At 43.8% G+C, this 13,120-nt stretch overlaps 1 protein-coding gene across 8 annotated transcripts in view; it reads left to right on the plus strand.

Annotated features, from left to right (window-relative positions):
- Positions 1–11,589, plus strand: part of LOC116317104 (MAP7 domain-containing protein 1-like) — a 52,382-nt gene extending 40,793 nt beyond the window's left edge. For 6 of the 8 annotated variants that reach the window (XM_031735769.2, XM_031735770.2, XM_031735774.2 and 3 more), the window contains 10 exons: positions 832–983; positions 1,736–1,878; positions 2,302–2,549; positions 3,530–3,842; positions 4,185–4,365; positions 7,964–8,068; positions 8,179–8,229; positions 8,323–8,377; positions 9,294–9,572; positions 10,967–11,589. In XM_031735769.2, the coding sequence (XP_031591629.1) occupies positions 832–983; positions 1,736–1,878; positions 2,302–2,549; positions 3,530–3,842; positions 4,185–4,365; positions 7,964–8,068; positions 8,179–8,229; positions 8,323–8,377; positions 9,294–9,572; positions 10,967–10,977 (1,538 nt within the window). In that variant the 3' untranslated portion in view covers positions 10,978–11,589. The remainder of the gene's footprint in view (positions 1–831; positions 984–1,735; positions 1,879–2,301; positions 2,550–3,529; positions 3,843–4,184; positions 4,366–7,963; positions 8,069–8,178; positions 8,230–8,322; positions 8,378–9,293; positions 9,573–10,966) is intronic. The other 2 variants (XM_031735772.2, XM_031735773.2) reach the window with 1 other exon arrangement.
- The last annotated feature ends 1,531 nt before the right edge of the window (positions 11,590–13,120 follow it).

Below are 13,120 nucleotides of genomic sequence, written 5' to 3' on the forward strand. Positions count from 1 at the left end.
TGATTGGTTGGAGATCAACAGTAATTTATGATGCAACATTCACCTAATCTGACACATTGACAGAAAAGATATATTCTGTAATCTGAACCTGACTTTTATTGTTTTCTTTCTGGAGCTTTTGTTCTCACAGGTTTTTGGACAAAGACAGTTTGTAATTTCCCCTCTGTATACCACCAAAGTCAAACAACCAGGATATGATCCTTCTATTTAAACATAAGAGAGTTTTTCTACTTACTTTTGAACCTCTGAAAATGAAGGACTACTTATAAAAATGGCTGTAATTGCTCGACAGTTAGTTTTATTAAATGTCTTTAATTAAAGCTGAAAGTCTTGCACTTGGCTCACATCTGGGTTGGTGGATTTAAAGTCCACTGACTTGGTGTACAGATGCAAACCTACCAAACATGTGTCATTGTCCAAAACCTTCTGGAAGACATGAGCTTTAAGACACGACCTTCATCATCTGTGTATTTCTATTACTTTTTCAGAATTTTGTTCTATTTTTAAGTAAAACTCATCTTCAGTGTTGGTGAGGCGAAATGTAGCTCGAGCTAGTGTTGTCTTATAAAGTGGAAAGATGCTTTAATCAAATATAAAGCTACAATAGAAAGCAATAAAATTTGATTATTGTTTGAGTGTGATCAATCCGTCACCTTCAACTCGGGTGCCGTCACTTTGTCGGCCAGCGGGGTTTGAGTCATTATCCCGCAGCATGTCGTGTTCGCCGTGTGGCCTCACCGTGGGGTTTTTACCACCCTGCATGGTGTGTGTTTGTATGTGTGTGTGACCTCGGCCCTGCTGCGGCTCTCTGCATGTTTGTTTGTCACTCAGACTCTCACCACTGCTCCCGTTCAGCCTCGGCCAGCCCGCTGAACGCCTGCTCCCATCACCACCCGCACCAGAACACCGCAGAGCGCTGGAGGGTCTCCTCAGCCAGCACGCCGGACATCACCCAGCGCCAGCGCCGACGAAATTCCACCCCGGTAGGAGTGCGTGATTAGGATTAAACAGTTTTTGAGTATATTATCATTTTCACTAAGTAGCCCTGATATCCTGCTATGGTAACAGAAATCTATATCAGGATTGATCATATTCTAATCAATACTTCACATAAATAATTGTTGTGTTTTGTTCATCGTAACAAAACCGTCATAACGCACCAAAGTTTCAGATCAGGTCAGAGGTCACTAGTCATCAAGTAATCTTCAGACAGAATTTTCCACTCTAGGATTCGAATGATGTCTTAGAGGAGCGATAGCCCTATTATGGTCATCTCAGCCATAGAAGCCACACCCACCATCTGCTTAAACCTTCTACTTGTGAGGGGCAGCCAGTCAGAAGGCAGTTGGCTTAAAGGGGGAGGAGCTAAAATAGCTTGTACAGAGTACACAGAGTAGTAAACGTTTTAGTTAGTTTTTAGTGGAGTAAAATTCATTTTAAAGCTCCAGTTAATGCCATAAAAACAACAGTTAACGAGACATTTTTTTCCAGGAGGTGATAAAAACATCACTGGATGGTGCCAAAAATTATTATGTGACTGAGTCTATTGTTGAGTCTTTCTACAGCACACAACATGAATCACACACAAACCTTATGAAAAGTATTATACCTAATAAAATTCAGAAGACTGCAGCTATAATGAACTGGGTTTCATTTTCCAGCTACAGCAGGCTTTAAATTACACGATTATATAATAAGGTAAAAACTGGTTATTTGTCTCATGTCTTCCTTCAAGGTGGATAAAAAGAAGAAAGAGAAGAAGGACAAAGAGAGAGAGAATGAAAAAGAGAAGAGCGCTCTCACAAAAGAGAAAGTGCAGAAGAAAAGACAGACGGCATCGCCTACGACCACGATCCAGAGATCCAGGCCAGAGACCAGGTATCGCAGCAGATTACCTGCTTTACATCAGATAAATATGTACAAAACTGTGGTTTATTAAGCAAACGGTTAATAAATTTAGGCGAGAGGCTGGGAGATAGACTGCTTTAGCCTTGGAGCAGGTTAATGTGTGGTAGATGGTCGAAGGTGGAGTAACCTAACGTTTAAAAGAGACGCTGCTGGACTCTAGCAGCAGGTCTGTTAGAGTGAGAGTTGGAGTTCTCTGACTGAATGACGGCTAAATGCGGAGTTTCACATCGAGTCACTCAGAACTTCCACATGACCTAGTTTTGTTTTTTTATGTTGCGCGCTGGGAACCTTTTTACCTTTTCCTGCACTGATCTGAAATGTCATTTCCCCCCCTCTCTCTCATCTCTGGTACTCGTTCTCCTGCTCATATTTCACCTCCTGTCTGCTCCTCAGCACCCCGAGGCCCAAAAACAGACCTCCGTCACCTGCCGCCCCCAAAAGTCGCCCCCTGTCCCCGTTGGTGCCAGCAGCAGGTGCCGCGAAGACCCCCTCGGGCAAGAAAACGCCTCCTCCTCCCGGCACCAAGACCCGACCGAAACGGGCCCAGACGCCTGCCAGAGTGCAGCCCCAGGCGGTTTCTGCTGTCACCGTGGAAACGGGCCACGAACCCCAGCAGCCCGACACTTCAGAGGAGAAAAAGAGTGAGTGTGGATATCACACTGATGATGTCTGTGGCTTCAAGGTGACCTGGAGGTTTTGGCTGACATTCACCAAGCAGTAATCAGTGTGTGTGTGTGTGTGTGTGTGTGTGTGTGTGTGTGTGTGTGTGTGTGTGTGTGTGTGTGTGTGTGTGTGTGTGTGTGCTGGTTACTCTGCGAAAGCTCAGCTTACAGTGACCTGAATGCATTAGGAACTGAACTTCACGATTAATTTAATGACAGTTTTGTGACTCTTCGGTGAAACGTGCAGCAGAAAACTAATAATAATATCTGTAATAACTGGTTCGATAACCTCTTGGCGTACAGTATGTAACAGGTGATCTATTCACCGCTTGTTTTAAAAAATATATATTTTTAGTTAACTGGACCAAACAGACTTTTTAGGACTTTTGCTTTCCAGCAGGCAAAAGTAAAACCACAATCGTCACCCTAGAGTGTTCACCGATGTCCTGTCGAAATCAAATGCTCAAGCCTGCATCCAGGAGGATGTTAATAAGAAGTTTTAACATGCATTTCTGATAGAAGCATCCAAGTCATGTTCAATTTGCAGGCAAATCTATAATTCCTTCATTTCTGACTGCATCTATTCAGTGAGAACGATAAAGAAAACAGAAGCTAAAACATGCAGCCATCTTTAAATTCAGCTTTAGTTTTGTGATAGAACGAGATTCAGCTTTGTGGTGACAAATAAGATGTGTGTAAATCACATAGATCGATCTAGAAAATGTCTGGAGAGGACTGTCAGTACGCCGTCATGTTGAAGCTGCTCTTTTGTTTAAAGAGGAGGAAAGCGGTGAGCCGTGATTGACGTGCTCGCTCATGATGTCTGACAAAATGTCCTTTCACGCTTTCGCTGTGATCTGCGCTGTGTGGCTTCCTTTATAACAGTGGAAGCTTTAAAATTCATTAAATGCTAAATCAAACCTCACTGTTAAAACGTCTCTTTCTCACCTCTCTATCAGCTCCGGGTAACGTCCCTGCCATCGTGGTGTCCTCCGCACCGGCCACTCCTCTTTCTCCCAGCCCGCCAGTCGTATCAGCAGCGTCTCCAGCTGTACCGAGCGTAGAACCTGCGGCGACCACCGTCAGCAATCCGGCTCCTTCTCCTGCACCCGCTGCCGCCTCCACCCCGGCCGCGCCGGCCAGCAGCAGGCCCTCAGCAGGCACCAACGACCCAGAGGAGGCCGCTCGCGTCCTCGCAGAGAAACGCAGACAAGCCCGAGAGCAGCGGGAGAGAGAGGAGCAGGAGCGTCTGGAGCAGGAGCAAAAGAAGAAGTGAGACCTGCTGTCCACACGGACTGTGTGCCTCATAAAATATGATAACACAGTGCATGACAGGCCATGTTTTTCTGAGTTTGTAAGGCAGTGGAAAACCGTAGAGGTTCTGGATAAACGCCAACATTGTGCTGTGATCTAAACCTAAATAAACACTCACTAATGCACTAGTAAACAAAGCATTAGAGCAACACAGTTACAGTGAATAATCAGCAAACCTACAACATAATAAAATGCATCATCTGAGGCACACGTTCAAAAAAGAAATGATTTAGGATTTAGGAGAGGGCACCACAGACCGCTGATGTGAATGCAGCTCATAACACAGAAACTTCTCCTCAGGATCCTGCAGGAGGAGGCAAGGGCCCGGGAGGCAGAGGAGAGGAAGCGCAGGGAGGAGGAGGCTCGCTTCATGGCCGAGCAGCAGCGCCTGAGAGACGAAGCCAGGAGAGCTCAGGAGGAGAAGGAGGCGCAGGAGAGAGCGAAGGTCGAGCAGGAGGAGAACGAGAGGCTGCAGAGACAGGTGGGTGATGACAGGAGTTATTAAGAAGCTGCAGATTAAGTCATTCCAACTTGAATAAAACCAGTGCATACATGAGTCCAGGAGGCAGGAAAGCTGGTGAACGAGGGTTTAATGAAGGTTTAGCCCGGGGCTTCGAGCTAAGTCAGTAAAAAAATAAATAGATTCTGGTACAAATATGCTTCAGTGCATTTCATCTAGTCCTCAAAAAGGCATCAGGAGGGCAACAATGATTCGAGTTGCCTTCCATTGCACCGCTTAGTCCAACAAAATAATTTATTCTGATTACAGTTTTACAGCCTTTTTCATAAATAACACAAAATTAATTTTGGTCCTTGAGAACATTTCTTCAAACCTGAACATGGCAGCGAATTGGCTGTGTGGGCAATTTCTACTGAAAAGAAGATCTTTGATCTTGTGGCCAACCTTTTGGCAGGAAAAAACAATTCACCAACTAACTTGGATGAAACCTTTTTCTGAATGGCCTCCCCAACTCGTGATTTCCTCTGCAGTGACTGTGCAGTTTCATCACTTAAAACATTTTTGATGCTACTTTTAGTTCAGAGCCTTTCTGAAGCCTCATCTCTTCCTCATCTCTGCTGGTTTGTTTTCAAAATGATAACCGTGATATGATGAAAATGCACACATGGGCCAAAGTTTACCACTTCTCTTGAGCTCATCTGCCTTCAGCATTCAGCTGTTTCTTCATACTTTGAAGGGTGCAAAGGATCCACTTGTGCATCCTCGATTATTGCTCCTCCTGCAAGCCTCCTCTCCCCTCTGTCCTCCACATACATTCAAGGATTTCAAGACATCCTTTCTGAGATTGATTTTCAGGTCACAGGCAGTAGGGCAAAGGAAATGAGAAGGTGCAACTTAATGAAAAAGGAAAAAGCCAGAGGACATGAGGAGAGAAGGCAGGGATGTGCGAGTTAGGTGCAGAACAAAGCTTTAACACGATGGGGAAAAAATAAAGTGTTAGGTGGGGTGTTCATGAGAAAATAAGCATCACAATGCAAAAACAGAAACTTAGAAGCTGATCAAAAAGGAATAAGGCAATAAAATAAAATAAAAATCTCAGTGCTGTGCTGTCTGATTGAGAGCTCTTCTCTCCCTAAATTTAAATGCTCAGAGGCATAATTACTGAGAAAAGTCAAAGGGGAAAGTATGGAAGTCTACTGGATATATGGAAGCTTGTTTCCAAAAGTTTTGGGTTATTGTCCCAAATTTTTGAAGTAATAACTCAAAATTTCAAGTTATTGTGTCAGTTTTGAGTTATTTTCTCAGAAGTGTGACGTAGAAAGTTGAAATTTTGAGATCACTGGTTGAAACGAGCTTCCATGGGCTTGGGCTGTAATGTTCTGAATCATCAGCATCAAAAAGTCAGATTTTTATAGTATACATCCAGAGTGACCCACAGAGCTACAGTGGCCACATTAGTGGGAAATACACTGCGTTGAACTAAACCAGAATTATGCTTTAACCCCTTCGGCACGTTTGTGGTAATCCAGTGAGAATCAGACACCCGTTCCTGACAGATCATCACCTCCCATTAACTGTAAATACCCTTTGTGGTGAAACCCCACTTTAATTTTCCATTAACCACCATGAATCCCAGTGATCCCCACATGCAGTAAGCCCATTTACCATCTGGGCAGATTAATGTGCAGGAAACTGTGATGCATGTGAGCCCAAACATCAGCCTCTGTGACTGTCTGGCATCTGGGCAGATTAAAGAGTATAAGTATGTGCTGCTGTGACTCGTCGTGAGCACTAACAGTCAGAGGGCCCTTGTCTGCTGTGGGCACATGCCAGCTGGTGACCTCCATAATGGCGATGAGGGGGCCATTGTGATGGTGGAGGATAGCGGCGGGCCTGTGCTGCCTCTGTCTCGGTCGCTCGGCTCTGGATAAGCAGCGTCAGTGCGCGCCATGCCTGAAGCACTCAGCTCGTCTCGACTCCCCTGCTCCTCTCAATCAGGCCATTGTTCCACCCTGACAGCGAGCTCGCTTCACAGTGGAGTGGCCTCATATTTTTTTAGAGGTCATTTCGCTCAAGTGTTCAACTAAATGCTCTGAAAATGCGCAGGGCTTTGGGAAGATGCAGGCAAGATTTTAAAAACAGCTGGCTGCACCTCACGACACCTTGTGTTGTTTTCACTGCTGGATTTTAAACATCTGTGTGTTTAAATATCCAGTCAAGCGTGTAATGGGGGTTACTCACATAATATGAGGTCAGGCCTGAAGGCTGCAGACCTGCAGACCACGCTGGGCAGGTGCTGCCCCCTGGTGGTCAGGTGCTGCCCCCTGGTGGTCAGTTGGTTTCAGTTGGATGTTTTTTAATGGTGTAAGGAGCCCCATCTAACACTCAACATATGATTGCTGACTGCAGCACACATGCACCAGAGGTGCGTTTAAGGGTCAGATGGTGAAAAGAAGTCAGTCTCATGAATATTTTGAAGCAATTATTGACTCAAAACTGAAATCTTTTGGCAAAATGTAAAGGTGTGTGCAAGAAAGGGCCTCAAGCATTATCTGTCATGCTCAAGGAAGCTTTTTTATTTCTTTTTTTAATTGTCTACATATACAACAGGTGGCTGGTTTAATATTATTTGACAGCTCACAGCCTTTGCAGAATGAGTTTCTTTCTTCTGGATGAAAGCCTCAAAGTGCCGAAGAGCCGGGTTTAAAACCAGCTTTGTTCCAGCCACAATCACCCAGATAAACCTCAGCTTTTATAGCCCAAATGAGGTTGTTTACTTATGTAATTTACTGCTTTTGTAATGTTGCATGGTGGCACGGTAGTTAGCGCTGTTGCCTTATAGCAAGAAGGTCTGAGTTCAGTTCCACTATCAGGCCGGTGTCTTTTTGTGTGGGTTCTCTTCAGGTACTCCGGCTTCCTCCCACGGTCCAAAAATATGCAGTTAGTAGGGATAGGTTAACTGGAAACTCTAAATTGCTCATAGGTGTGAGTGTGAATGGCTGTCTGTGTCTATATGTTAGCCCTGCGACAGACTGGTGACCTGTCCAGGCTGTACCCTGGCTCTTTTCATAAGACAGCTGGAACATACTCCAGCCCCCTCTGTGACCCTGAAAAGGATAAACGGAAGAGAATGGATGAATGGATTGCTATGTTGCATTTCCTGCTGTCGATATTGGCTTTGAAAATGTCCTTTTTCATGGCTGTCTTCAGAAAGTGGGTATCTTGCTGGCCCAGTAGGCACCGCCAGTCCTCTCTGAGGCCCTCCCCAAACTACAGCGTATTATCCATGCTTATTCCAGTGCATTGTTTTGTAAATACAAGAAAATATGTTTCATATATAGCCTCTCTTTTATTTCTACCTGTATTTCATGTGTTACTTTATTAGGTACATTTAAACTAAAGTTTTCCTATTAAATCTACCTTTACAGTACCTATAATATGTTGTAAAGCTGTGTGGACAGTGTTAGGCTAATATCCTGTTCCCTTTTGAACCCTCAGTCACCTTTAACTTTTACTTGGTAAGATTTAGAGCAGGAAGGACACTTATTCTTTTTTGTCTTTAGTTTTACTGTGAAAAACTTTTAAACTTGCTTCATATTTGTATCTTCTTTATTTTCAGAGGGAGGAAGCTGAAGCGAAAGCCCGCGAGGAGGCCGAGCGTCAGCGCATAGAGAGGGAGAAGCACTTCCAGAAAGAAGAGCAGGAGCGCCTGGAGAGGAAGAAGGTGAGGCCAAAGAGAGAAAAACATCATCTGTAGAGAGTTCAGAAAGTCACAGACAGTTCACAGTCGAGCTAAAACACAAGAGCACTGATCTCTCTGTCTGATCTGCACAGCGCCTCGAGGAGATCATGAAGAGGACTCGGAAGAGCGATGCGGGAGATAAGGTCGGTGTGATTCATTCGAAACAGGCTCCAGACTGAACACTTGCTCGTCTTTGTGGAATAACACGAGTCTTGTTCTGCTCTTTGCAATCACAGAAGGATGTCAAAGCGTCTCCTCAGGTCAACGGAAAGGACGCAGAGCCGAGTAAAGGTAACCGTCACCCGTCGTCAACCTTTAAATCAGTCACAAAAGAACTTGAAATGTTTGAACACGTGTACTCATTCACACCTTTCTACTTTGGCTTTTTCAAAGATTATATCCACCTTTGTGAGATTGTCACCTGGGGCTTTTCCAACCCAAAGGTCTATTACTAACCCACGAAATATACTGTATATAATAAATGGACATTCTTTCTTTGGCTTTGTGGTTCCACCAGACAATGGAGTGCTAATATAATGCTAGTGCGCGTCACCACAGGAGGTTAGTGTGGTGAAACCTGAGATGACCTTATAAAAAGGCAGTTTATTCCTTCTGTTGTGACACGGGATGGTGTGGTGTTGTTTCGGCTTGTCGTGCACCTCCTCTTTGTTGTAACCGGACACAAAACAGATTTCCCTGAAGGAGATTCCTGCAGATAGGAAATATGACATTTTCTGTGGAAAACTTTGATAAAACCTCCGGTATCTGTTTCCTGCATCAGCTTCTTCCCTTCCTGTTCCAGGACTGAACTTTTCTCTAAGCTGTGACACCTCAGGCATGAGCAGAAATGTTTTGTGGGCGGTATGTCCACCAGTATGTCCAGCATAACTCTGGATCATTAGGGAAACCTACTTTTACTGACCTAAAGAGATCATAAAGAGCCAAAAGTAGAAAAAAGAAACTAAACTTGACCTCTTAATGCAAAAGGAAGCCTGAAGTTTTGGCGATTAGCTGCACATACAATAATCTTGTTATTTGAGATTTTGGTGGATCTTGGCTATTTTAACAGTTTACATATGACAGGGACTAAAGAATATTAAAGAAAAGGCTCCATTTAATAAGTCGATGTGTCCAAATGTTAGACTGATTCTGTAAACATCTGAAAAAGTTATTAATGTCCGTTACTTGTCCACTAATTTCTCTGCAGCTCCTGGAAACCTGCAGGCCCCCGGTGCATCGGTGCTCAACCCAGCACAAAGCGTTTCCAGCCCTGTTGTTGTAAACGGCGTCCAGCCCTCCGTGCACCAAAACGGCGTCTCAGCCAACGGGACTGACTTCGAGGAGATCATTCAACTGAACAACAGTGGCGGCAGCGGTAACCCCAGCCAGCAGCAGAGCGGGCTGGTGAATGAGCCAATCATGGCGTTCGAGGGAGGAGAGTCCTTCCTGATGAAAACAGGCCCCATGAAGCCTCAGCATGTCGCAGGTACAGAAACACAACATCAAACAGGAGTGTGAGCAACAGGGTCCTGCCCATCTACTCTAAAACATATCGTAAAAATTAGCATGCTAGTGTAACAAGACTACAATTCTGTATCTGCCCAACAACACTGTGTTATTATTGCAGGAGTAGGTTTACTTTTGCAAATCAGCTGCACAAGAATGCTTCTCATGGTAACAGCAGCTCCATTATTAGCTAAACTTTACAAGAAAACACTCCACCCTCAGATAAGAATCGAGGACCAAACACAGCGTGGCAGAAGTGAGATGTAAAACCACTGCTAGCTTAAGAACATAAGAATATTAGAATATAGAAGGAGTTTAATATGAGGTACGGCCTTCTCTGAACGCGATGCACATCATCTGCACATGGATGGCACAAGTGTCCGGATCTATTTTTGAGGAATTCCTGGATGACAGCCGCCTCTGATGAACATGTTGGGCCAGCATGTCCCAGACGTGTCCAAAAAGAGACAAAAGAAAAAAGAATGAAACTAGTTTAGTCGACATTTAATAAACAACAGAGTTTAATTAAAAGTGTCACAGGTGCATATTGAGTTCCTTATACTGTGAGTTTTATTTTCAATATGAAACAGTGATAAAAATAAGGAAATTAAATTGAGGTTAACTTAAAGAAGAGTAGAAAATAAGACCGAGGTTGGGCAAGAGAATCATTCAAATTGTATTAATAAATCATATTTACACATAAATCTAAGAAGCAGCTGCACAGAAATATGTGTGAAGGGTGAGCTCACCTGTCAGAGAGAGTTATTGTTCAGTTTTATGGAGCACAGTAGGAATGATTTCCTGAAGCGTTCTTTATGGCAGCGAGGTTGAGGGAGAGGGAGCTCTGCTGCCTCGGCAGTGTGGAGTGGAGTGGGTGTGTCTTAGTTAGGCTCCTGTAGGGGGCATCGTCCTGCTGAAACCTGCCACAGGGCCAGAGGTGCTGGGACAAGTGCAGGCTGGAGCACATCATCTCAGCACCTCTGTTCAGCCAGGTTTCCACCAAGAACGATCAAGTCAGAGATGAGCACGCAAGGCTGCAGCAATAGCTCAGCCTCGGGCGACTTCAGTAGCATTAATGAAGATTTCAATAAGCAGAGATCATTTGGAGGACTGACCATGATTTATTGAGATAGAGAAATTCATTAATTTGACAATTAAGCTCCAATGATTGATCATAGCAGAACAGAATCCCAGCTGCGATGGGATTTAGGACCTAAAACCTATTTTACAATCTTTGAAAACTTGTCCCCTCATCTGAAATCAATCTGGCGCTCTTCACTATAACACGAGTCTCACTTTCACCGAACATATTAAACATAAAACGAACGATGCTCACACTCAGGCTTCTGGTTTTGTTCTTGTCCTCCTCCGCAGAGGTCCTGTGAGTCGCCACACATCCATGGAGACGCGCCTTTCGTCTCTGCTTGAGCTATGAGATTCATGCCACACCACAGCGGCTTATAAAACAGCGTGCCAAACAAAACAACCAGCGTTCACCTGCGCTGACTCCACATCCACGGTATCCACAGCAGAGGGACGGCAAGGAGGAGCAGAACTGGCTGGGAAAAAAAAAAACTCATCTGAAACATTAAAAAACACATAAAAAGCTTAAGTATTCTCTGTCTTCACCGCGTGTTATGGTGCAGCATTTTTGTCAAGTTTTACCGAAACGTCACATGCAGATTTTATGGTGCACCTTAAAGATGACTGACTGTGTAACAAATTTTAGAAAATACAGTATAAAATCCTGGAAATACATAATATTTGACAATGGTTGTTATTATTACCGTCGCTATGATATTGTTATTGTTACCTTAAGTTGAGCATTGTGTGTGTGCGTGTGTGTTTTGCTGTTTTTGTCTTGAATTATTGAGTTATTTAACACGGGGAGCATCGGTAAGGACTGGCCACAGTGTATGTAAATGTATAATGAGCCCGGCTGCCTCGGCCTCCTGTTACGGGGGATCTGTGAAATAAAGCTTTATGAAAGGGAGCGAGCTCTCCGTGTGTTTGTGTGCGTCTGTCGGAGATACACAAAAGCTCGTCCAACAAACATTTACAACCCTCACCACACTGGACTTGAACTTGACTTTTTTATCTTTTTATCTCAAGTGGAAGGGAAAACCTATGCAATGACTTTATCATTTGTTTAAAAATGCTGACTTACGGCAGAAACAACCTTCCATAGGTTTGGGTTTTACTATTTTTATGTTCTTTAAGTGACAGGACTAATACAATTTGTGATCTTCTGTCATCGCACGTGGGTTTTATTTTTAAGACATAAATAATCTGAGCTATAAACAGTAGTTAGGAGAGCGAGACAAGGTCTGACAACAAGTAGCGTCCTTTCTAAGCTGGGCAGTTAACACCCAGAGACTTGGACTGCAACTGCACGGAGAGTTAGAGTTGCAGAGGACTGAGTGAAATAAGATTTGCTTACAGAGAAGCCAAAGAAAAACCTGCAGTGATGGACACGTAGCTTATTCAGGCAATGAGCACTTTTTCACCAGGCCAGCCTCCAGGGTGGGGCTCCAGTGTTCCTGCTCCAGGTGAGATCATTTGGATCCAAGATTTCCTCTTGAACAGGATCATCTGAATCTGGCTCCGCACCCAGGACCTGTGACCAGAGGCAAATAGTCCCTCCACCATGGAGAGGACTAACATTAAGAGAAAACATGACCCACTGAACTTCAAATAAAACAGGAAATACTCAAAAGGCAAATAACCAACACAGACATGAAGTCTATAAATGATAACACAGAAGGCGGGAGACGAAAATAAAACAGACTGACAGACTGAGTAAGAACTCAAATACAGTGCAGGGGTGAACACACAGCAAACGTCGCTGTGACTCAAGTCACTCACTTAAAGGTGAACAAGAAGGTCTGGGAGAGGAATTTGAACCATCACACATTTGTTTAGTGCATTTTGGTGAAATTTTGTCTTCCAGTTTTCACCTTTTCAGCAGTTACTGGTAGAGATGTCTTCATACGGCACAAGGTTCACAAATTCAGATAGAAGACCCAGCAGACGGTGGTAAATACAGTTTGGCCGTGATTCACATTCAGCTCCAGAAGGGGGCAGCATTGACCCTGAACTACAACTGTGATGATTCTCTCATCATCATCATCGTCATCAGAGGCTTTTTTCTGCTAAGTCTAAAATCCATCTCCGGGTTTGGCCTTGCCCCCAAAAGCAAAAATCACCAGTATTATAGTAAAAAATTATTTTTTTGAAATGTGAGGTGTTAATTATCTATGTTTTTCTCAAATGGCAAGATCTGGCTGCTTTTGTTAGTCAAGGTAACACATCCGTGGGGACCAATTGTGGTTAAGTGTATTGTCACAGACTAATCTTAAGAACACAAACACTGACTCAGTGGCAACATCTTAAACTTGAGAAACTGAGACTTACTGTATGCAGCTTCTCTGATACATTTGAGAAAATCTGGAAACTCACTGCAGTAAAACCAGGCTCCAACTATCACTATCCCAGTATTCACTATATTTTTTGTCCTAGCTCAGGAAT

Source organism: Oreochromis aureus, linkage group 22 (genome assembly GCF_013358895.1).
Source record: "Oreochromis aureus strain Israel breed Guangdong linkage group 22, ZZ_aureus, whole genome shotgun sequence".
Lineage (NCBI taxonomy): Eukaryota > Metazoa > Chordata > Actinopteri > Cichliformes > Cichlidae > Oreochromis > Oreochromis aureus.